At 45.6% G+C, this 26,093-nt stretch overlaps 2 protein-coding genes across 7 annotated transcripts in view; one reads left to right on the top strand and one right to left on the bottom strand.

Annotated features, from left to right (window-relative positions):
- The first annotated feature begins 1,216 nt into the window (after positions 1–1,216).
- nkapd1 (NKAP domain containing 1) lies at positions 1,217–4,380 on the top strand. Its single transcript, XM_021582620.3, has 6 exons — positions 1,217–1,322; positions 1,757–1,833; positions 1,920–2,014; positions 2,718–2,870; positions 2,980–3,033; positions 3,160–4,380. The coding sequence occupies exons 2-6, from the start codon at positions 1,765–1,767 to the stop codon at positions 3,515–3,517; spliced, it is 729 nt and encodes a 242-aa protein (XP_021438295.2). The 5' UTR covers positions 1,217–1,322; positions 1,757–1,764; the 3' UTR covers positions 3,518–4,380.
- A 714-nt stretch (positions 4,381–5,094) lies between these two features.
- LOC110503363 (leucine-rich repeat and fibronectin type III domain-containing protein 1) overlaps positions 5,095–26,093 on the bottom strand; it is a 136,173-nt gene continuing 115,174 nt past the window's right edge. For all 6 annotated transcript variants that reach the window (XM_090218623.1, XM_036961214.2, XM_090218624.1 and 3 more), the window contains one exon: positions 5,095–6,929. In XM_090218623.1, the coding sequence (XP_090074749.1) occupies positions 6,014–6,929 (916 nt within the window). In that variant the 3' untranslated portion in view covers positions 5,095–6,013. The remainder of the gene's footprint in view (positions 6,930–26,093) is intronic.

Here is a 26,093-nt window from a genome sequence, read left to right as displayed (position 1 = left end):
ATCATGTGTGTCTGGGCAGATGCAGTGGTGTGTGTGTGTGTGTGTGTGTGTGTGTGTGTGTGTGTGTGTGTGTGTGTGTGTGTGTGTGTGTGTGTGTGTGTGTGTGTGTGTGTTGGGATGTCAGTGTCAGTATGTGTGAGTGTGTGGGTGGAGTCTAGTGTGTGTGTTCATAGAGTCAGTGCCAGAGAGTTAGTGCAGAAAAGGGTCAATGCAGGTAGTCCAGGTAGCCATTTGATTAGCTATTTAGCAGTCTTGTTTAGCAGGCTTATGGCTTGGGGGTAGAAGCTGTTCAGGGTCCTGTTGGTTCCAGGCTTGGTGCACTGGTACTGCTTGCCATACGATAGCAGAGAGAACAGTCTATGGCTGAGGTGGCTGGAACCTTTGACACTTTTTTGTGTCTTCGTCTGACACCGCCTGGTATAGAGGTCCTGAATTGCAGGGAGCTCGGCCCGAGTGATGTACTGGGCCGTATTAATCACAGTCTGTAGTGCCTGCGGTCGGGTACCTTGCAGTTGCCATACCAAGCGGTGATGCAGCCAGTCAAGATGCTCTCAATGGTGCAGCTATATAACTTTTTGAGGATTTGAGGGCATCCCTTGACAAAACTTGCTGTTGTTGTTATATAACCCATACCTTGCTACCACCCTAAGCATCAGTTAACAATAAACAGTTTCTCAAACACAGCTCATTGCTATCTGTTTTATATTGTGTACATAACAATATGAAAGGTGTATCACACTTCTATATACAACATTAGTACAACAGTTCACAATGCAAAAGACTGAGGACATTCTCTCAATGCTGCTTAGCGCCTACTCTGAAATGTTACTGATGGGCCTTCTGTGTCGTTGTGTGTCAAACCATCTGTGCTCATTAGGAAGTATGTTATTGTTAGAAATACAGTCAATCATAATAGGCTACATAACCTACTACAGGTAATCATTGCATTTTATCCAGATGATATCAGCCAAAAAGACCTAGGTCTGATTAATAGAGTGGATTGTGGCTAGTGAGATGCCATGTAGCTTGGCCTTTTAGAGCCATTTCCAAGTGAGAACAACTGGCTCAATGAGTGAATTTGTGCAGTATTTCAATCACCACATCCAACCACCTCTTGGGGCCCTCTACCAATTTTCTACTTGGACACCAATGATTGACAGACACATGGCCAATCAGCGTCCAAATTGCCATGTGACGTAACAAGCCCCACATAGGCGGGATTATGCAGCAGGATATTACGCATGTGGTTCATCTGCTACACGCCACAGACAGGGAAGTCAGCTGTTTGTGTGGTTTTAATCGTAAACGTTAAAGATCGAACGGTAATTCTGGTTAATACATATTCAATCAAGTTTAGAATTAGCGATATACGATTCATATCTTGAGTTTATTTATTATCTAGCAAAGCTTTTGTTGATAAAAGTACCCGTTAGTTAACGCTAGCCAGTTGTAGCTAGGTTGTTGTGATAGTAGGAAGTACGCAAAATACACACTTACAGTTGTAGACAGCTGGTTAGCAACACGTTTAGCTAGATAGCTGACTTGTCACGGACTGTTTTGTGCAACCCAATACAATTGAATGCAGCGCCGGTGTATACAAATACACCCGCCTTGCTAAAAGCACCTGGCTAGCTAGCTAGCATCCACAACTTCTCCAATGCACCTGACCTGTTTGCAGTGTGATCCCAGCATGTTGCTGCCCATGTAATTCACAGTGTTGTGTGTACAGTACCTTATACTTTTTCTCTACTTGAAGGTGTCATCATGTCCAGGGTGCCGATGGGCAAGGTGTTGCTGCGAAATGTTATTCGTCACACAGATGCCCACAACAAGGTGTGAGTGGGGGAGTTAACTAATCTGTGTGTGTGGCTTTGCCCTCTCCTGTGTACTCTCCTGATGATAGATGTTGTCTGTTTCAGATCCAAGAGGAGTCAGAAATGTGGAAGTTGAGGTGGATGGAGAAGGGTCCGTCCACCAGCCACAGACCGATGCCACCATCTTCAAATCCATCCAGGTCCGCTAACTGTTCCAGCATTGAAGTAGTGTAGACTGATACATCAGCCGGTGATGGCAAGCTAACACTATGTACCGTCTGAGACTTATTTGGAGAATGTAAAACCATATAAACACGTGCACGTAAAACCATATAAACACGTGCACGAGCCCGGCTAATATGCATGCATATGCATAGGTGATAGAAGTCTGAACGCACTTAAGTTACTATCACTTTGACAAGTTGGTTTAATAATACTTACCTGTGGATATAGGTTATTGTCTCAGATTTTAGCTGCATAAGGACCAACCACCCAGACATCCGGTAGAATTAAGTTCAAATGTAATTTTATTCAGCATTCTGGCTTGCAGAGGTCCAGAGAGGAACCTTTCCAAAAATGACATTGTCTCAGACGGTACATAGCGTTAGTGTTAGCCTGATACATCAGCAGGTGATAGCTAGCTATTTTAAGCTGCATCCTGATTCACCACCCTTTTCCCAAAGTGTGCACTTGCACACTTTCAGGCCTGGATTTCAAAGCATTGTATTTGTGTAAATATTGGTTGGAGGCAGTTTCCACCGTTGTTAGATCCATGACGGGAATTGTGCAAGTGTACATTTTGAGAGTAGGGTGGAGAATCAGGATGCAGCCTTGCAATAGTTTATAAGTGTGTTAAATGGAACAGGTTGATAGACATCAGAATTAGAGTTCACTATTACTCAGGAGTCACATGCACTGTGATCGCGTGGAGGATGGGTCTGTAGATAGACTGGGAGACCGGCTGCGGAGAAGAGAACGCAGCTCTGGCCAGGACGAGAGGGAGGCACGCTACTGGACCAAAGAACTCTATGACTTCGAAGCCAATGATCCAGACAGGTGCATACCTTTTCTATCTACAACTCTGTAGAAATATAGTCTCGTGAGTTTGTCGACGACATACTATGAAAGGTGGATCTCATTGGTAATGTGCATGTTTCCTCTACAGATGGGGACACAGCGGTTTTAAGGAGCTATACCCAGAGGAGTTTAAAAGTGACTGGTATGACATGAACTGCATTAACATGAAATACCATGTCTCATAACAGTAGTAGCTGTAGTGAAGATCTCACTATTTGCTTCGATACAAGAAATGTTGCATTTTATAATGCCTGATTTGTCTTTTCAGGGAAAGAGACCGTGGGGATGATCAGAATGGGCATTGCGGAAAGAAAAAGACAGCCAAATCAAAACATCTGAAGAAGTCCTCCAAGAAGAAAAAGAAGAAGAAGAAGAAAGAGGAAAATAGGACGGGTGAGTCAGATGGTGAGTCCAGCAGCGACAGTGTCAAACAGAAGAGGAAAAGCAACAAGAGCAAACATAAGAGGAAAAAGAGTGAGAGAGAGGAGGAGAGCAGTTCAGAGGAGAGAGGGAGAAGGAGGAAACGACACATGGACTCCCACAGAGACTCAGGACCAGAGTCACACAAGAAGAGGAAAAACTGGAAAGCAGGAGCGGACAAATCAGAGGACAGTTCTGAGGATTGAACCTTTTTCCATTGGCAGCCAGTAACCTGTAACTTCATACTGCTCCCTTTCAGTTGCCTGTCTCAAAGCTTTCAGTTACACCCCACTTCCACTTGAGTTCAATGTTTCCCACTAGATTTCTTGTGAACATGGCCATCACCATAGCTAGATAAGTTTGTGATTTATCCAATGACAAGACAACTGAGGAATTGGCTAAAGTACAAATACAACTTTTGAACAGACCTACTGGCAGGGGAAAGCATATTGTTCTTCGCTTTACACCTTTCCTCTGCAATACTCTTTTGTGTTGTACTTCTTTCTGTGTACTGCTGAGCACAAACCTGTGTTCTCCTCCCTTTGGGCATTCTTCACAGTAATACCTCACCTCTTCTGTTACTGGTTCTGCTCCGGCTGCAGTGCTCAGATAGTGAGCTGACACTGCACAAATATGGACTCAGAAAAGCCACCTCATGACAAGCTGACTGTAGAGCCATGTCTCATAGTTAGTGTCCAGGCTTTACTTTAGCTGTTATATTATGGAAAATTTTCATTTTATGCAGATTTCCCGACCAATTATGACAATCTCTTCTGCTTTTTTTTATTCAGTATTTATTTTTTTAAACTTTTGTAATTTATGGTAGTCAGGATTTCATGGAATGTCAGGACAACATTGAAAATAAAATGCATATTTGTTTGTAAAAATGTACTCTGGTTATCACACCACACATTTAGACATATCACATATCTCATGTATGCTTTTGAATACAGGATATCTACATGACTATCATTCACTATTCTCAGTAGGCCTATAGCCGTTCTATTCCATGACCATGTATATTACTCTTTATGCATCCAATTCTACATTAAATATTGCTTCCATATGGCCCTTTGGTTGAATCCTTCATGTGTACCATGTACAATGGAACATTGTGTTAATGGTGTACTGTTTCCCTCTAGTGTTCAGTTTCTACAGTACTCACTGTAGATGCAATGTGCAAGAAAATGGAATAGATTAACACTGAATGACAATGTCTATATTTCTATATAAACTCTTTTAATAAGAGACCTGCTGAAAAAGGTGCTATTGTCTAAACCAGGTTTGAGTTTCATTCAACGTAGAGAGCAGGCCACTGCTAGAAAGCTAGAAAGTATCTTTTCAATTTCATTCCTTTCTAGTCATCACTGTACAAGGTTAATTTATTATTTAGTGAAAGGGCTAGAAGGCCTACAGTATCTACTATCCTAATGTTATCTATGGTCTGTTGTCTTCACCTGGTGGCTCAATCAGTGTAGTACACCCTGAGGATTTATTTACTCATGGCTTCTTTTTCAGAATAAAGAATTTATTTGCGACAAAACAATACTTTTTCCGACCTGATGTTTGTATACTTTGACAACAGCTTCCTTTGAGACCATTGAAGTCTCCCACATATGTTTGTCTCAACAGGCACAAGATATATCTTAATATATATTTCATATATGATGAGATATGCCTTAATGCATATAGGACTTCTCACTGATCCATGCGCAAGCAGCTTTCATGACATTGATGAAAGGATCCAGGATCACCATAAGAAAAGGACACAGTGCACAACCGGTACAGTTAACCCACACAAAAAATTTAATACCCTCTCATGAGGGATAAGTGGTCCAAACCTTGTCATACTAAATAGGGAGAAGTGTGATGACACAGGTTTTTAATGTAAGAACTTGTGGCCAACACTCAAATGCTCAGTAAAAAGTTGTGACATATGACTTACTTACATAGTACACATACACCAATGTTTTTAATATACTTCTATATGTATTTTTAGTTAACTTTTTATCTAGACCCGCCAGATACAATACCGATTAATATCATACAGTCACATCAGGAACAATACCTAGTAATATCATTGAGTCCAACCAGCATTGAGGAGTCCACAGGTTTTTCAGGTCCATCCTCTCTATGCTAACATTTGAAATCGGCATGTGTATAGTTCTATAATCTTTTTATTACTGTATAGACTGGTGTGATACTTGTCCTCGTATCGTCGTGTCTTCGTGTGCAAAAGTCTTTGAAAGAACCCAAAGGATGATCAACATACAGGATACCTGGTTGTTCACTTTACACTGTGATGTTTGTTTTTTAACATTAAATGGAAAACTGTCACATTTGCCCCACCCCCTGGCATGTAAAAAAATCTAAGCAACACTCCCCATGAAACAGGGGGAAACCATGATAGAAAGTAAGGTTTATGACTACAGTGAGCAGCATCCTCCATTTGTACATATTTTAGAATAAGGCACTGCTGCATAAAATAATGAAATGACCAACAACTCTCTGTCTCTCTGGGAGTACGAGGGGAGGCAGGATGAAAGGAGACTATGTTCTTCTCCAGCAACTCTCTCTGAGAGTCTGTGTGTGTATGCATGTAACTTTATTTGTTAGATGTGTAAATGTGTATGTGTCAAACTGTTGGTGTGTGTCTGTGTGTATGTGTGTGACAGCAAGCCAGAGAGGCCAGGTTGCATCTCTTACACTGTGCTCTCCAGCATCCATTCAGTGCTGCTGAAAGTGACTCTCCGGTTGGCGAGCGGTGAGGACTCCACGTTGAGCTGGTTGGTGGACTTGTGCCGCCTCGTCCGCGCTCTGCGGGGGTAACTGTGGCTCTGGAATATGGAGTAGTCTCCCCCATCAAAGCTGAACCTGTGCCTAGTTCGTGCCAACTCATTATTAAACCCCATGTTGGCCAGGGCGCTCTTCTTGTCCTTGAGCCTGGGGGCCTCCTTGGTGCCGGCGTTGGGGCCTAGGAGACACAAGGACATGGTGGAGCCCGTCAGGCTGCTGTCTGTCTGTGTATCCTCCGATGGGGGGCCAGATCCAGAGCACTGGACGTCCAGGCTGGTCCTCTTCATCTTGTCCGTGGGCAGGGTGGGCAGCTCCACTTCCAGGATGGCCATAGTGGTTGGAGGGGTGTCCCACTCCCTCTTGTCACTGTCCACCTTCAGCACCAGGGCCATGCACTCCTTGGCTGCCACCGGTAGGGCTTCTCTCTGGTGGCTGTCCTCAGCAGGTTGCCTGGAGGTGGAGCGCTGGAGTCTGTGCTGGCTGCCGTTGGTCTGGGAGTGCATGCTGGAGCTGACCTTGGCCTTGCTGTCCTCGGGGCTGCTGTGCGCCTTGTAACGGATCATGAGAATGATGATAAACACCAGCACTGAGGCCACAATGATGCCGCCAATGATAATTATCATGGTGCCACCCAAAAACTGGCTGTGGATGAAGCGACACTGGCTGACCTCGCTGGCCGTGTGGAACTGGACACAGCCCACCACGCGCGTGGCCGTCAGAGAGGTGATGCCGTCGTCGTACACCGCCAGGACACACAGGTCATACTCCCGGCCCGCCGCCAGGTCGTTGATCAGGAAGGTCTTACTGGTGGACGGGATCATTCTGCAGAAAAAAGGAAAGAACAAACAGGAGTGGTGAAGGTTAGCTTTGCCAGGGGAATTTTGACTGCCCCCCTCAATTACCACCAATATACTACTGCATGGAACAAAACCATGTCAGACACAGTGTCACACTGCATTCTCATTAACGGCATGCACATGAGAAGTGTTAACCTGACACAGAGGTGTTTGAAAAACACTGAAAAGAGACAGTCATGTCAACTTAGTTCAGCTCCAGGAAGGCTTTAAATATCACCCTCATATGAGGGGCTCAAGTAAAGACAACAATGCTGACACTTGAATTCTAGACATGGTGACAGCGAGAAATGACTCCCCAACATGTTATGTACAGTATTCTATGATGGTAAAGGTTAAAAAGCAAGGTGACAAACAAGGTAGTGTGGAGCATTCACACATATATTCTGTATATATATACAGTTGAAGTCGGAAGTTCACATACACCTTAGCCAAATACATTTAAACTCAGTTTTTCACAATTCCCTGTAGCAAAAATTCCCTGTTTTAGGTCAGTTAGGATCAACACTTTACCTGAAGAATGTGAAAAGCCAGAATAAAAGTAGAGAGAATATTTATTTATTTATTTCAGCTTTTATTTCTTTCATCACATTCCCAGTGGGTCCGAAGTTTACATACACTCAATTAGTATTTGGCAGCATTGCCTTTAAATTGTTTAACTTGGGTCAAACGTTTCGGGTAGCCTTCCACAAGCTTCCCACAATAAGTTGGGTGAATTTTGGCCCATTCCTCCTGACAGAGCTGGTGTAACTGAGTCAGGTTTGTAGGCCTCCTTGCTGGAACACGCTTTTTCAGTTCTGCCCACAAATGTTCTATGGGACTGAGGTCAGGGCTTTGTGATGGCCACTCCAATACCTTAACTTTGTTGTCCTTAAGCCATTTTGCCACAACTTTGGAAGTATATTTGGGGTCATTGTTCATTTGGAAGACCCATTTGCGACCAAGCTTAAACTTCCTGACTGATGTCTTGAGATGTTGCTTCAATATATCCACATAATATTCTCTCCTCATGATGCTATCTTTTTTGTGAAGTGCACCAGTCCCTCCTGCAGAAAAGCACCCCAACAACACGATGCTGCCACCCACGTGCTTCACGGTTGGGATGGTGTTATTCTGCTTGCAACCTCCCCCTTTTTCCTCCAAACATAATAATGGTCATTATGGCCAAACAGTTATATTTTTGTTTCATCAGACCAGAGGACATTTCTCCAAAAAGTACCCATGTGCTGTTGCAAACCGTAGTCTGGCTTTTTTGTGGCGGTTTTGGAGCAGTGGCTTCTTCCTTGCTGAGCGGCCTTTCAGGTTATGTCGATATAGGACTCGTTTTACTGTGGATCTAGATACTTTGTACCTGTTTCCTCCAGGATCTTCACAAGGTCCTTTGCTGTTGTTCTGGGATTGATTTGCACTTTTTGCAAAAAAAGTATGTTCATCTCTAGGAGACAGAACGCGTCTCCTTCCTAAACGGTATGACGGCTGTGTGATCCCATGGAGTTTATACTTGCGTACTATTGTTTGTACAGATGAACATGTCAGCATTTGTGGGTCAGCATTTGTGGGTTCGATTGAAGGCTCAAAATGGCCAGAAATAAATAACTTTCTTCTGAAACTCGTCAGTCTATTCTTGTTCTGAGAAAAGAAGGCCAAAAACTGAAGATTTTGTACAACGCTGTGTACTACTTCCTTCACAGAACTGGCTCTAACCAGAATAGAAAGAGGAGTGGGAGGCCCCGGTGCATAACTGAGCAATAGGACAAGTACATTAGAGTGTCTAGTTTGAGAAACAGACACCTCACAAGTCCTCAACTGGCAACTTCATTATATTGTACCCGCAAAACACCAGTCTTAACATCAACATTGAAGAGGCGACTCCAGGATGCTAGCCTTCTAGGCAGAGTTCCTCTGTCCAGTGTCTGTGTTCTTTTGCCCATCTTAATCTTTTATTTTTGTTGGCTAGTCTGAGATATGGCTTTTTCTTTGCAACTCTGCCTAGAAGGCCAGCATCCCGGAGTTGCCTTTTCACTGTTGATGTTGAGACTGGTGTTTTGCGGGTACTGTTTAATGAAAAAATTGCCCTTACACCGTCTGGAGGTGTGTTGGGTCATTGTCCTGTTGAAAAACAAATTATAGTCCCACTAAGCGCAAACCAGATGCAATGGTGTATCACTGCAGAATGCTGTGGTAGCCATGCTGGTTAAGTATGCCTTGAATTCTAAATATATCACTGACAGTGCCACCAGAAAAGCATCCCCACACCATCACACCTCATCCTCCATGCTTCACGGTGGGAACCACACAATGCGGAAATCGGCCGTTCACATACTCTGTGCCTCGCAAAGACACCGCGGCTGGAATCAAAAATGTCAAATTTGGACTCATCAGACCAAAAGTCAGATTTCCATCGGTCTAATGTCCATAGCTTGTGTTTCTTGGCCCAAGCAATTCTCTTATTATTATTGGTGTCCTTTAGTGATGGATTCTTTGCAGCAATTCGACCATGAAGGCCTGATTCATGCAGTTCCCTCTGAACAGTTGATGTTGAGATGTGTCTGTTACTGTCACGCCCTGACCTTAGAGATCCTTTTTATGTCTCCATTTGGTTTGGTCAGGGTGTGATTTGGGGTGGGTATTCTATGTTCTATTATTTGTATTTCTATGTTTTGAGGGTTCTCAATCAGGGACAGCTGTCTATCGATGTCTCTGGTTGAGAACCATACTTTGTTAGCCCTTTTTCCCACCTGTCTTTGTGGGAAGTTGACTTTGTTTATGGCACATAGCCTTTAGCTTCACGGTTGTTTTTGTATCGTGTATTGTTTATTGTTTTTGTCGGTGTCATCCTAATAACAAATAATATGTACGCTCACCACGCTGCACCTTGGTCCTCTTCATTCGACGGCCGTGAAAGAACATCCCACCACAAACGGACCAAGCAGCGTGGTAAGGAGGAGCAGCGTGTTCACGATTCATGGAATTGGGAGGAAATCCTGGATGGGAAAGGACCTTGGAGGCAGGCTGGGGAATATCGCCGTCCGAAAGAGGAACTGGAAGCAGCTAGAGCTGAGCGGCGGCGATTTGAGGAGGCTAACCATCGAAGCAGGCATGAGAGGCAGCACACGGGGAGTGTGGCAGAGTCAGGATTCAGACCTGAGCCAACTCCCTGTGCTTACCGTGGCGAGCATGTGACTGGTCAGGCACCATGTTACGGGGTGATGCGCACGGTGTCTCGAGTGAGCATTCACAGGCCGGTGTGCTCTGTGCCAGCGTCCCGCATTTGCTGGGTGGAAGTGGGCATCCAGCCAGAACGGGTTGTGCCAGCTCTGTGCTCGAGACCGCCAGTGTGCCTCCAAGGCCCAGTGTATCCGGTGCTTCTGCCAAGGACAAAGCCTTGTCCAATGTCTCCCCAGGCTGGTGAGTCCTGTGCCTGCGCCTAAAACTAAGCCTCCTGTATGTCTCCCCAGCCTGGTGAGTCCTGTGCCTGCTCCCAGAGCTAGGCCTCCTGTGTGTCTCTCCACTCCAGTGATGATCCATGGTAAGAAGCCTCCAGTGATGATCCATGGCACGAAGCCTCCAGTGATGATCCAAAGCAGGAAGCCCCAAGTGATGATCCATGGCAAGAAGCCTCCAGTGACGATCCGTGGCAAGAAGCCTCCAGTGATGATCCATGGCACGAAGCCTCCAGTGATGATCCATGGCACGAAGCCTCCAGTGATGATCCATGGCAAGAAGCCTCAGGTGATGATCCTTGGTAAGAAGCCTCCAGTGATGATCCATGGCACGAAGCCTCCAGTGAGGAGTCATGGCACGAAGCCTACTACGACGGTCCCCAGTCCGGAGCCTCCAGCGACGGTCTCCAGTCCGGGGCCTCCAGCGACGGTCTCCAGTCCGGGGACCCCAGTGACAGTCTCCAGTCCGGGGCCCCAGGGACGGTCTCCAGTCCGGGCACCCCAGTGACAGTCTCCAGTCCGGGGCCCCCAGTGAGGATGCCCAGTTCGGGGCCCGCAACAAGGTTCCCCAGTCCGGAGCCCGCAACGAGGGTCCCCGCACCAGAGGTGCTACCAAAGTGGGTGAGCCAGTGGTGGAGTGGGGTCGGTGTCCCGCACCTGAGCCGCCACCGCGGATAGATGCCCACCCAGACCCTCCCCTATAGGTTCAGGTTTTGTGGCCGGAGTCCGCACCTTTTTTTATTTGATTTTTTTATTTTACCTTTATTTAACCAGGCAAGTCAGTTAAGAACAAATTCTTATTTTCAATGACGGCCTAGGAACAGTGGGTTAACTCCCTGTTCATGGACAGAACGACAGATTTGTCGCCCAAGCAAGTCTGGGGGGGGGGGGGGGGGGGGGGGGTACTGTCACGCCCTGACCTTAGAGATCCTTTTTATGTCTCTATTTGGTTTGGACAGGGTGTGATTTGGGGTGGTTATTCTATGTTCTATTATTTGTATTTCTATGTTTGGCCGGGTAGGGTTCTCAATCAGGGACAGCTGTTTATCGTTGTCTATGAGAACCATACTTAGGTAGCTCTTTTTCCCACCTGTCTTTGTGGGAAGTTTACTTTGTTTATGGCACATAGCCTTTAGCTTCACAGTTTGTGTCATGTTGTCTTGTCTCTGTCCTTTCCCTTCACCCTGTCTCCCTCTGCTGGTCGTGTCAGGTTACCTTTTCTCCCCTTCTTTCCCCCAGCTGTTCCCTGTCTCCTCCTAACTACCCATTCACCCCGTTCCCCACCTGTTCCCTTTTTCCCTCTGATTAGGTCCCTATATCTCCCTCTGTTTCTGCTCCTGTCCTTGTCGGATTCTTGTTTGTTTGTGTTTCATGCCTGAGCCAGACTATCGTCATGTTTGCTGTAACCTTGTCCTGTCCTGTCGGAATCTGCCGGTCTATCTGAGCCTACCTATGTTTTGTTATTAAAGAAGCTCTGTTTAAGTTAGTTCGCTTTTGGGTCCTCATTCACTCACCATAACAGAAGAATCCGACCAAGAATGGACCCAGCGACTTCGGATCCTCTCCACTCAGCCGTCGGGATCCAGGGAGCGATGCTAGGCAGACACGAGCAGGAAGTGTCTGCTGCTCGACATGCCGTTGAGACCCTGGCCACCCAAGTCTCCAACCTCACAGAACAGGTTCACCATCTCCGCCTCGATCCACCGGCCACTTCCAGGGCTTTCGAATCTCCGGAGCCCAGAATCAATAACCCGCCGTGTTACTCTGGGGAGCCCACTGAATGCCGCTCGTTCCTCACCCAGTGTGATATTGTGTTTTCTCTCCAGCCCAACACTTACTCCAGGAGCACTGCTCGTGTCGCCTACGTCATATCTCTCCTTATTGGACGGGCTCGTGAGTGGGGCACGGCAATCTGGGAGGCAAGGGCTGAGTGTACTAACCAGTATCAGGACTTTAAGGAGGAGATGATACGGGTTTTTGATCGATCTGTTTTTGGGGAGGAGGCTTCCAGGGCCCTGTCTTCCCTATGTCAAGGTAATCGATCCATAACAGACTACTCTATTGAGTTTCGCACTCTTGCTGCCTCCAGTGGCTGGAACGAGCCGGCTTTGCTCGCTCGTTTTCTGGAGGGTCTCCGCGCAGAGGTAAAGGATGAGATTCTCTCCCGGGAGGTCCCTTCCAGCGTGGATTCCCTGATTGAACTCGCTATTCGCATTGAGCGACGGGTTGATCTGCGTCACCGAGCTCGTGGAAAGGAGCTCGCGTTCTCCGTTGCCCCCCTCTCCGCATCACTACCATCTTCCTCTGCCGGCTCGGGAGCTGAGCCTATGCAGCTGGGAGGTATCCGCATCTCGACTAAGGAGAGGGAACGGAGAATCACCAACCGCCTCTGTCTCTATTGCGGTTCTGCTGGTCATTTTGTCACTTCATGTCCAGTAAAAGCCAGAGCTCATCAGTAAGCGGAGGGCTACTGGTGAGCGCTACTACTCCTGTCTCTCCTTCAAGATCCTGCACTACCTTGTCGGTCCATCTACGCTGGACCGGTTCGTCAGCTTCCTGCAGTGCCTTAATAGACTCTGGGGCGGAGGGCTGTTTTATGGACGAGACCTGGGCTCGGGAACATGACATTCCTCTCAGACAGTTAAGGGAGTCCACGGCCTTGTTCGCCCTGGATGGTAGTCCTCTCCCCAGGATTCAGCGTGAGACGCTACCTTTAACCCTCACTGTTTCTGGTAATCATAGCGAAACCATTTCTTTTTTGATTTTTCGTTCACCTTTTACACCTGTTGTTTTGGGCCATCCCTGGCTAGTTTGTCATAATCCTTCCATTAATTGGTCTAGTAATTCTATCCTCTCCTGGAACGTCTCTTGTCATGTGAAATGTTTAATGTCTGCTATCCCTCCTGTTTCCTCTGTCTCTTCTTCACAGGAGGAGCCTGGTGATTTGACAGGGGTGCCGGAGGAATATCACGATCTGCGCACGGTGTTCAGTCGGTCCAGGGCCACCTCTCTTCCTCCACACCGGTCGTATGATTGTAGTATTGATCTCCTTCCGGGAACCACTCCCCCCCGGGGTAGACTATACTCTCTGTCGGCTCCCGAACGTAAGGCTCTCGAGGATTATTTGTCTGTAGCTCTTGACGCCGGTACCATAGTCCCCTCCTCCTCTCCCGCCGGAGCGGGGTTTTTTTTTGTCAAGAAGAAGGACGGGTCTCTGCGCCCCTGCATAGATTATCGAGGGCTGAATGACATAACAGTTAAGAATCGTTATCCGCTTCCTCTTATGTCTTCAGCCTTCGAGATCCTGCAGGGAGCCAGGTTTTTCACTAAGTTGGACCTTCGTAACGCTTACCATCTCGTGCGCATCAGGGAGGGGGACGAGTGGAAGACGGCGTTTAACACTCCGTTAGGGCACTTTGAATACCGGGTTCTTCCTTTCGGCCTCGCTAACGCTCCAGCTGTCTTTCAGGCATTAGTCAATGATGTCCTGAGAGACATGCTGAACATCTTTGTTTTCGTTTACCTTGACGATATCCTGATTTTTTCACCGTCACTCCAGATTCATGTTCAGCACGTTCGACATGTCCTCCAGCGCCTTTTAGAGAATTGTCTTTTTGTGAAGGCTGAGAAGTGCACTTTTCATGCCTCCTCCGTCACATTTCTCGGTTCTGTTATTTCCGCTGAAGGCATTAAGATGGATCCCGCTAAAGTCCAAGCTGTCATTGATTGGCCCGTCCCTAAGTCACGCGTCGAGCTGCAGCGCTTTCTCGGCTTCGCGAACTTCTATCGTCGTTTCATCCGTAATTTCGGTCAGGTGGCCGCTCCTCTCACAGCCCTTACTTCTGTCAAGACGTGCTTTAAGTGGTCCGTTTCCGCCCAGGGAGCTTTTGATCTCCTCAAGAATCGTTTTACATCCGCTCCTATCCTTGTTACACCTGACGTCTCTAGACAGTTCGTTGTCGAGGTTGACGCGTCAGAGGTGGGCGTGGGAGCCATTCTTTCTCAGCGCTCCCTCTCTGACGACAAGGTCCACCCATGCGCGTATTTTTCTCATCGCCTGTCGCCGTCGGAACGTAACTATGATGTGGGTAACCGCGAACTGCTCGCCATCCGGTTAGCCCTAGGCGAATGGCGACAGTGGTTGGAGGGGGCGACCGTTCCTTTTGTCGTTTGGACTGACCATAGGAACCTTGAGTACATCCGTTCTGCCAAACGACTTAATGCGCGTCAGGCGCGTTGGGCGCTGTTTTTCGCTCGTTTCGAGTTCGTGATTTCTTATCGTCCGGGCTCTAAGAACACCAAGCCTGATGCTTTGTCTCGTCTCTTCAGTTCTTCAGTAGCCTCCACTGACCCCGAGGGGATTCTCCCTGAGGGGCGTGTTGTCGGGTTGACTGTCTGGGGAATTGAGAGGCAGGTAAAACAAGCGCTCACTCACACTCCGTCGCCGCGCGCTTGTCCTAGGAACCTTCTTTTCGTTCCCGTTCCTACTCGTCTGGCCGTTCTTCAGTGGGCTCACTCTGCCAAGTTAGCCGGCCACCCTGGCGTTCGGGGTACGCTTGCTTCCATTCGCCAGCGTTTTTGGTGGCCCACCCGGGAGCATGACACGCGTCGTTTCGTGGCTGCTTGTTCGGTCTGCGCGCAGACTAAGTCCGGTAACTCTCCTCCTGCCGGCCGTCTCAGGCCGCTTCCTATTCCCTCTCGACCGTGGTCTCACATCGCCTTAGATTTTGTCACCGGACTGCCTTCGTCAGCGGGGAAGACTGTTATTCTTACGGTTGTCGATAGGTTCTCTAAGGCGGCCCATTTCATTCCCCTTGCTAAGCTTCCTTCTGCTAAAGAGACGGCACAAATCATCATCGAGAATGTTTTCAGAATTCATGGCCTTCCGTCAGACGTCGTTTCGGACAGAGGTCCGCAATTCACGTCTCAATTTTGGAGGGAGTTTTGCCGTTTGATTGGGGCTTCCGTCAGTCTCTCTTCCGGCTTTCACCCCCAGTCTAACGGTCAAGCAGAACGGGCCAATCAGACTATTGGTCGCATCTTACGCAGTCTTTCTTTTCGCAACCCTGCGTCTTGGTCAGAACAGCTCCCCTGGGCAGAATACGCCCACAACTCGCTTCCTTCGTCTGCGACCGGGCTATCTCCTTTTCAGAGTAGCCTCGGGTACCAGCCTCCGCTGTTCTCATCTCAGTTCGCCGAGTCCAGCGTCCCCTCCGCTCAGGCTTTTGTCCAACGTTGCGAGCGCACCTGGAAGAGGGTCAGGTCTGCACTTTGCCGTTATAGGACGCAGACTGTGAGGGCTGCTAATAAGCGTAGAACTAAGAGTCCTAGATATTGTCGCGGTCAGAGAGTTTGGCTCTCCACTCAGAACCTTCCCCTTAAGACGGCTTCTCGCAAGTTGACCCCGCGGTTCATTGGTCCGTTCCGTATTTCTCGGGTCATTAATCCTGTCGCAGTTCGACTTCTTCTTCCGCGATACCTTCGTCGCGTCCACCCGGTCTTCCACGTCTCCTGCATTAAGCCCGTTCTTCGCGCCCCCGCTCGTCTTCCCCCCCCCCCCCCCCATCCTTGTCGAGGGCGCACCCATCTACAGGGTCCGCAGGATTTTGGACATGCGTCCTCGGGGCCGTGGTCACCAGTACCTTGTCGATTGGGAGGGGTACGGTCCTGAGGAGAGGAGTTGGGTTCCCTCTCGGGACGTGCTGGACCGTGCGCTGATCGAGGATTTCCTCCGTTGCCGCCAGGTTTCCTCCTCGAGTGCGCCAGGAGGCGCTCGGTGAGTGGGGGGGTACTGTCATGTTGTCTTGTCTCTGTCCTTTCCCTTCACCCTGTCTCCCTCTGCTGGTCGTGTCAGGTTACCTTTTCTCCCCTTCTTTCCCCCAGCTGTTCCCTGTCTCCTCCTAACTACCCATTCACCCCGTTCCCCACCTGTTCCCTTTTTCCCTCTGATTAGGTCCCTATATCTCCCTCTGTTTCTGCTCCTGTCCTTGTCGGATTCTTGTTTGTTTGTGTTTCATGCCTGAGCCAGACTATCGTCATGTTTGCTGTAACCTTGTCCTGTCCTGTCGGAATCTGCCGGTCTATCTGAGCCTACCTATGTTTTGTTATTAAAGAAGCTCTGTTTAAGTTAGTTCGCTTTTGGGTCCTCATTCACTCACCATAACAGTTTGTTTTGTAGTGTTTATTGTTTTCTTCTGCGTCTTTTCTAATAAAAATAATATGTACGCTCACCACCCTGCATCTTGGTCCTCTTCATTCGACGGCAGTGACAGTTACTTGAACTCTGTGAAGCATTTATTTGGGCTGCAATTTCTGAGGCTGGTAACTCTAATGAATTTATCCTTTGCAGCAGAGGTAACTCTGGGTCTTCCTTTCCTGTGGCGGTCCTTATGAGAGCTAGTTTCATCATAGCACTCAACTGCACTTAAAACCTCTTTGGGATAGGGGGCAGCATTTTCACTTTTGGATAAATAGTGTGCCCAATTTCAACTTCCTGCTACTCATGCCAGGAATATAAGATATGCATATTATTAGTAGATTTGGATAGAAAACACTGAAGTTTCTAAAACTGTTTGAATCATGTCTGTGAGTATAACAGAACTTATGTAGCAGGCAAAACCCAGAGGACTAACCATTCAGAATTATTTGAGGTCATTGTCTATTTAATGAGTTTTCACTGGGGAACTGGATGTCTAAGGCACTTGTTTGCAGTGCCTACCGCTTCCACTGGATGTCACCAGTCTTTGGAAAATGGTTGAGGTTATTCCTTTGTGAAAGGAAGAAGTATGGACATCTTGAAACAGTGTAACACTGTTGAGAGTTGGGCAAGACTAGAAAAGTAGCGTCAGTTTGTTGTTGTCCTGTATTGAAAACAGATAGACCCGTCTTCAATTTGATCAATTATTAACGTTTAAAAATACCTACAGTTGTATTACAAAAGTAGTTTGAAATGTTTTTGCAAAGTTTACAGGTAACTTTTGAGATATTTTGTAGTGACGTTGCGCAAATTGGATGCTGTTTTTTTCTGGATCAAACGTATTTAGTCAGCCACCAATTGTGCAAGTTCTGCCACTTAAAAAGATGAGAGAGCTCTGTAGTTTTCATCATAGGTACTATGACAGACAAAATGAGAAAAAAAATCCAGAAAATCACATTGTAGGATTTTTTATGAATTTATTTGCAAATTATGGTGGAAAATAAGTATTTGGTCACCTAAAAACAAACAAGATTTCTGGCTCTCAAAGACCTGTAACTTCTTTAAGAGGCTCCTCTGTCCTCCACTCGTTACCTGTATTAATGGCACCTGTTTGAACTTTTATCAGTATAAAAGACACCTGTCCACAACCTCAAACAGTCACACTCCAAACTCCACTATGGCCAAGACCAAAGAGCTGTCAAAGGACACCTGAAACAAAATTGTAGACCTGCAGCAGGCTGGGAAGACTGAATCTGCAATAGGTAAACAGCTTGGTTTGAAGAAATCAACTGTGGGAGAAATTATTAGGAAATGGAAGACATACAAGACCACTGATAATCTCCCTCGAACTGGGGCTCCACTCAAGATCTGAACCCCGTGGGGTCAAAATGATCACAAGAACGGTGAGCAAAAATCCCAGAACCACACAGGGGGACCTAGTGAATGACCTTCAGAGAGCTGGGACCAAAGTAACAAAGCCTACCATCAGTAACACACTACGCCGCCAGGGACTCAAATCCTGCAGTGCCAGACGTGTCCCCCTGCTTAAGCCAGTACATGTCCAGGCCCGTCTGAAGTTTGCTAGAGAGCATTTGGATGATCCAGAAGAAGATTGGGAGAATGTCATATGGTCAGATGAATGCTGAGTTGCATCCAAAGAACACCATACCTACTGTGAAGCATGGGGGTGGAAACATCATGCTTTGGGGCTGTTTTTCTGCAAAGGGACCAGGACGACTTATCCGTGTAAAGGAAAGAATGAATGGGGCCATGTATCGTTAGATTTTGAGTGAAAACCTCCTTCCATCAGCAAAGGCACTGAAGATGAAACGTGGCTGGGTCTTTCAGCATGACAATCATCCCAAACACACCTTCCGGGCAATGAAGGAGTGGCTTCGTAAGAAGCATTTCAAGGTCCTGGAGTGGCCTAGCCAGTCTCCAGATCTCAACCCCATAGAAAATCTTTGGAGGGAGTTAAAAGTCTGTGTTGCCCAGCAACAGCCCCAAAACATCACTGCTCTAGAGGAGATCTGCATGGAGGAATGGGCCAAAATACCAGCAACAGTGTGTGAAAACCTTGTGAAGATTTACAGAAAACGTTTGACCTCTGTCATTGCCAACAAAGGGTATATAACAAAGTATTGAGATAAACTTTTGTTATTGACCAAATACTTATTTTCCACCCTCATTAGCAAATAAATTCATTAAAATCCCACAATGTGATTTTCTGAATTTCTTTTCTCATTTTGTCTCTCATAGTTGAAGTTTACCTATGATGAAAATTACAGGCCTCTCTCATCTTTTTAAGTGGGAGAACCTGCACAATTGGTGGCTAACTAAATACTTTTTTGCCCCACTGTATATGGACGGAATTAATCGAACAAAAGGACCATTTGTGATGTTTATGGGACATATTGGAGTGCCACCAAACTAATCTTGTCAAAGGTAAGGCATGATTTATATTTTGTTTCTGCATTTTGTGTAGCGCCTGCAGGGTTGAAATATTATTTCTCTCTTTGTTTACTGTTGTGCTATCATCAGATAATAGCTTCTTATGCTTTTGCCGAAAAGCCTTTTTTAAATCTGACATGTTGGCTGGATTCAGATCGAGAGTAGCTTTAATTTGATATCTTACATGTGTGATTTAATGAAAGTTTGAATTTTATAGTATTTTATTTGAATCTGGCACTCTGCATTTTCCCTGGCAATTGGCCAAGTGGGACATTTGCGTCCCGCCTATCCCAGAGAGGTTTTAACCTCTTAGAGCTCTAGGGGCGCTATTTCATTTTTGGATAAAAAACGTTCCCGTTTTAAGCGCGATATTTTGTCACGAAAAGATGCTCGACTATGCATATTCTTGACAGTTTTGGAAAGAAAACACTCTGAAGTTTCAGAATCTGCAAAGATTTTGTCTGTAAGTGCCCCAGAACTCATTCTACAGGCGAAACCAAGATGATGCATCACCCAGGAATTAGCAGAATTTCTGAAGCTCTGTTTTCCATTCTCTCCTTATATGGCTGTGATTGCGCAAGGAATGAGCCTTCACTTTCTGTCGTTCGCCCAAGGTCTTAGCAGCATTGTGACGTATTTGTAGGCATATCATTGGAAGATTGGCCATAAGAGACTACATTTTCCAGAGGTCCGCCCGGTGTCCTTTGTCTAAATTTGTGCGTAATCTTCAGGTGCGGTCATTTTCTCCTGGGATTCAGGAGAGAAAGCATGTGTCCAAGAACGATGTATCAATGAAGAGATATGTGAAAAACACCTTGAGGATTGATTCTAAACAACGTTTGCCATGTTTTCAGTCGATATTATGGAGTTAATTTGGAAAAAAGTTTGCGTTTTGAGGACTGAATTTATGGATTTTTTGTGTATTTCTAATACACAAGGAATCTTTTTGGAAAAACTGAGCATCTGCTATCTAACTGAGAGTATCCTCATTGAAAACATCAGAAGTTCTTCAAAGGTAAATGATTTTATTTGAAGGCTTTTATGTTTTTGTTAATGTTGCGTGCTGGATGCTAACGCTAATGCTAACGCTAAATGCTAACGCGAAATGCTAACTCTAGCTAGCTACTTTTACACAAATGATTGTTTTCCTATGGTTGAGAAGCATATTTTGAAAATCTGAGATGACAGTGTTGTTTACAAAAGGCTAAGCTTGAGAGATGGCATATTTATTTCATTTCATTTGCGATTTTCATAAATAGTTAACGTTGTGTTATGCTAATGAGCTTGCTGATAGATTTACACAATCCTGGATACAGGGGTTTTTTCATAGCTAAACGTGACGCAGAAAACGGAGCGATTTGTCCTAAACAAATAATCTTTCAGGAAAAACTGAACATTTGCTATCTGAGAGTCTCCTCATTGAAAACATCTGAAGTTCTTCAAAGGTAAATGATTTTATTTGAATGCTTTTCTGTTTTTTTGTGTAAATGTTGCCAGCTGAATGCTAATGCTAAATGCTACGTTAGCCATCAATACTGTTACACAAATGCTTGTTTTGCAATGGTTGAGAAGCATATTTTGAAAATCTGAGATGACAGTGTTGTTAACAAAAGGCTAAGCTTGAGAGCTAGCATATTTATTTCATTTCATTTGCGATTTTCATGAATAGTTAACGTTGCGTTATGGTAATGAGCTTGAGTCTGTATTCACGAACCCGGATCCGGGATGGGGAGATCAGAAAGGTTAATTAAAGAAACGTTCAAAGTTCTGAAATTATCTGGATAGACTGACCTTCATGTCTTCAAGTACTGATGGACTGTCGTTTCTCTTTGCTTATTTGAGCTGTTCTTGCCATAATATGGACTTGGTCTTTCATCAAATAGGGCTATCTTCTGTATACCAACCCTACCTTGTCACAACATAACTGAATGGATGAAATGCATTAAGAAGGAAAGAAATTCCACAAATTAACTTTTAACAAGCCACTACAGTTAATTGAAAGATATTCCAAGTGACTTCCTCATAAAGCTGGTTGAGAGAATGCCAACAGTGTGCAAAGCTGTCTTCAAAGCAAAGGGTGGCTACTATGAAGAATCTCAAATATAAAATATATTTTGATTTGTTTAACAATTTTTTTGTTACTACATGATTCCATAGAGTGGCAAGAAAAAGTATGGGAACCCTTTGGAATTACCTGGATTTCTGCATAAATTGGTCATAACATTTGATCTGATCATTTGATCTGATCTAAGTCACAACAATAGACAAACACAGTCTAATAACAAACTAATAACACACAAATTATTGTATTTTTCTGTCTATATTACATAGATAATTTAAACATTCAGTGTACGTTGTAAAAAGTATGTGAACCCCTAAGATAATGACTTCTCCAAAAGCTAATTGGAGTCAGGAGTCAGCTAACCTTGAGTCCAATCAATGAGACAAGATTGGAGATGTTTGTTGGAGCTACCCTGCCCTATAAAAACACTCACAAAATGTGAGTTTGCTATTCACAAGAAGCATTGCCTGATGTGAACCATGCCTCAAACAAAATAAATCTCAGGAGACCTACGATTTAGAATTGTTGACTTGCATAAAGCTGGAAAGGGTTACAAAAGTATCTATAAAAGCCTTGATGTTCATCAGTCCATGGTAAGACAAATTGTCTATGAATGGAGAAAGTTCAGCACTGTTGCTACTCTCTCAGGAGTGGCCGTCCTGCAAATATGACTGCAAGAACACAGCGCAGAATGCTCAATGAGGTTAAGAAGAATCCCAGTGTCAGTTAAAGACTAACAGAAATCTCTGGAACATGCTAACATCTCTGTTGACGAGTACGATACGTAAAACACTAAACAAGATGTTTATGGGAGGACACCACGGAAGAAGCCACTGCTGTCCAATAAAAACATTGCTGCACGTTTGAAGTTTGCAAAGAGCACCTGGATGTTCCACAGCGCTACTGGCAAAATATTCTGTGGACAGATTAAACTAAAGTTGAGTTGTTTGGAAGGAACACACAGCACTATGTGTGGAGAAAAAAAGGCACAGCACATGAACATCAAAACCTCATCCCAACTGTAACGTATGGTGGAGGGAGCATCATGGTTTGGGGCTGTTTTGCTGCCTCAGGGCCTGGACAGCTTGCTATCATTGACAGAAAAATGAATTCCCAAGTTTATCAAGACATTTTGCAGGAGAATGTTTGGCTGTCTGTCCGACAATTGAAGCTCAACAGAAGTTGGGTGGTGCAACAGGACAACGACCCAAAACAAAGAAGTAAATCAAGAGAGCGGTTCACACCAGACATCCCAAGAATATTGCTGAACTGAAACAGTTTTGTAAAGAGGAAAGGTCCAAAATTCCTCCTGACCATTGTGCAGGTCTCATCCACAACTAAAGAAAACGTTTGGTTGAGGTTGTTGCTGCCAAAGGAGGGTCAACCAGTTTTTCACATACTTTTCCCAATAAAGACATGAAATAAAAAAGTTGGTCAGATGAAGCAGATACTAAGTTACAGGACTGTTTTGCTGGCACAGACTGCAATATGAGCCGGGATTCTTCCGATGGCATTGAGGAGTACACCACATCAGTCACTGGCTTCATCAATAAGTGCATTGATGACGTCGTCCCTACAGTGACTGCACGTACATACCCCAAACAGAAGCCATGGATTACAGGCAACATCCGCACTGAGCTAAAGGGTTGAGCTGCCGCTTTCAAGGAGCGGGACTCTAACCCGGAAGCTTATAGGAAATCTCGCTATGCCTTCTGATGAACCATCAAACAGGCAAAGCATCAATACAGGACTAAGATCGACTCATACTACACCGGCTCTGATGCTCGTCGGATGTGGCAGGTTTTGCAAACTATTACAGACTACAAAGGGAAGCACAGCCGAGAGCTGCACAGTGACACAAGCCTACCAGAAGAGCTAAATTACTTCAATGCTTGCTTCGTGGCAAGTAACACTGAAACATGCATGAGAGAATCAGCTGTTCCGGACGACTGTGTGATCATGCTCTCCGCAGCCGATGTAAGACCTTTAAACATTCACAAGGCAGCAGAGCCAGATGGATTACCATATCAAATCAAATTGTATTTATCACATACACATGGTTAGCAGATGTTAATGCGAGTGTAGCGAAATGTGGGAACAGCAGACTGGGATAAGGATTGATTGAATATGTCCGTAAATGGTTAGCCTTTAAACATTCACAAGGCAGCAGAGCCAGATGGATTACCATATCAAATCAAATTGTATTTATCACATACACATGGTTAGCAGATGTTAATGCGAGTGTAGCGAAATGTGGGAACAGCAGACTGGGATAAGGATTGATTGAATACCATGTGCTGTGCGCATGTTCTGAGAATGCGGCCGGGGATGCCGTCTGGGCCTGCAGCTTTGCGAGGGTTAACACGTTTAAATATTTTACTCACGTTAGCTGCAGTGAAGGAGAGCCCGCAGGTTTTGGTAGCGGGCCGTGTCAGTGGCACTGTATTGTCCTCAAAGCGAGCAAAGAAGTTGTTTAGGCGCAAGACATTGTGGTCCGCGACGGGGCTGGTTTTTCTTTTGTAGTCCGTGATTGACTGTAGACCCTGCCACACACCTCCCGTGTCTGAGCTGTTGAATTGCGACTCCACTTTGTCTCTATACTGACGCTTAGCTTGTTTGATTGCCTTGCGGAGGGAATAGCTACACTGTTTGTATTCGGTCATGTTTCCGGTCACCTTCCCTTGATTAAAAGCAGTGGTTCGCGCTTTCAATTTTGCGCGAATGCTGCCATCAATCCACGGTTTCTGGTTGGGGAATGTTTTAATAGACGCTGTGGGTAAAACATCACCGATGCACTTGCTAATAAACTCGCTCACCGAATCAGCATATTCAACATATCCCAGTCCACGTGATCGAAGCAATCTTGAAACGTGGAATCCGATTGGTCGGACCAGCGTTGAACAGACCTGAGCACGGGGGCTTCCTGTTTTAGTCTCTGTCTATAGGCTGGGAGCAACAAAATGGAGTCGTGGTCAGATTTTCCGAAAGGAGGGCAGGGGAGGGCCGTATATGCGTCGCGGAAGTTAGAATAACAATGATCCAGGGTTTTGCCAGCCCGGTTCATGCAATCGATATGCTGATAGAATTTTGGGAGCCTTGTTTTCAGATTAGGTAACCTGCCTAAGTAACTACCGACCAGTAGCACTCAGGTCTGTGGTTATGAAGTGCTTGAAAAACAGTCATGGCTTACACATTGTCCCAGAAACCCTAGACCAATTCCAATTTGCAACCCGCCCCAACAAATCCACAGATGACGCAATCTCTATTGCACTCCACACTGCTCTTTCACACCTTGACAAAAGGAAAACCTATGTGAGAATGCTATTCATTGACCACAGCTCACCGTTCAATGCCATAGTGCCCTCAATGCTCATCACTAAGCTAAGGACCCTGTGACTAAACACTTCCCTCTGCAACTGGATCCTGGACTTCCTGACGGACTGCCCCCAGGTGGTAAGGGTAGGTAACAACACATCCGCCAAGCTGATCCTCAATACGGGGGCTCCTCAGGGGTGCATGCTCAGTCCCCTCCTGTACGCCCTGTTCACTCATGACTGCATGGCCAGGCACGACTCCAACACCATCATCTAGTTTGCTGATGACACATCAGTGATAGGCCTGATCACCGACAACGACGAGACAGCCTATAGAGAGGAGGTCAGAGACCTGAAACCTCTCCCTCAACATGATCAAGACAAAGGAGATTATTGTGGACTAAAGGAGAAGGAGGACCGAGCACGCTCCCATTCTCATTGACAGGGCTGCAGTGGAGCATCTTCAAGTTCCTTGGCGTCCACATCACCAAACAAACTAACATGGTCCAAGCACACCAAGACAGTCGTGAAGAGGGCACGACAAAACCTATTCCCCCTCAGGAGACTGAAAATGTTCTACAGCTGCTCTATCGAGAGCATCCTGACAGGTTGCATCACTGCCTGGATTGGCCTCCGACCGCAAGGCACTACAGAGCGTACTTTTTATTTCATACTTTTTTTTAGGTGTTTCTCTTAAAACTGCATTGTTGGTTAAGGGCCTGTAAGTAAGCATTTCACTGTAAGGTGTTCACCTGTTCTTTTGGTACTATACACACACACACACACACACACACACACACACACACACACACACACACACACACACACACACACACACACACACACACACACACACACACACGTCACAACAACTGCAGGGAAGGACAATGCAGGCTTCTGACCAAATTCCCATGGTGCGAAGACAAGTTAGATGTGTGAAATAAACACATAGTCTTTGAACATGAAGGAGAAAAACATTGTCTTTAGGCTGACATCTGTGTTAATATAATTAGAAGCATGATAACGCTTGATGGTTCTCACATGTAGGTAAAAATATCTCACCTAAAGACAAATACTCAGGTCGCTGTATAATCATAAGGGAGAACATTATACAGGCGAATAGCTCATTAAATCAGAAGTTGTAACGGGTGTTGTCGTCGGATGAGGAATAATCATACCATAGCGCAGAGTGGTAAGTGTTCATGCTTTTTATTTAGACTGAACACTAATAACAAAATAACAAAGAGAATGAACGAAACGGAAACAGTCCTGTAAGGTGCAGAAAACACAAAACAGAAAATAACTACCCACAACCCAATGGAGGGAAAAAGCTACCTAAGTATGGTTCCCAATCAGAGACAACGATAGTCAGCTGTCCCAGATTGAGAACCATACCAAAGACAAAGAAATACAAAACATAGAAAAAAGAACATAGAATGCCCACCCAAATTACACCCCGACGAAACCAAAATAGAGACATAAAAAGCTCTCTATAGTCAGGGCGTGACAGAAGTGATATAAACAGAAAAGTCAACCAACATCAACAGGTCTAAACTTGACCTTATGATGCCTTTTACAGGACACTGTCCTAATCCCTGCCCTGTTAGTGCAGTGGTGCACATTGGGCCAAGTCCTTTGTATGTTTTATTATCAAGAACACATTTTT

This window comes from Oncorhynchus mykiss, chromosome 24 (genome assembly GCF_057628025.1).
Source record: "Oncorhynchus mykiss isolate SJ-2025 chromosome 24, ASM5762802v1, whole genome shotgun sequence".
In the NCBI taxonomy this organism is placed as follows: domain Eukaryota; kingdom Metazoa; phylum Chordata; class Actinopteri; order Salmoniformes; family Salmonidae; genus Oncorhynchus; species Oncorhynchus mykiss.
Note: the sequence above shows the minus strand (reverse complement) of the source record. Positions and strands in the feature narration are given on the sequence as shown.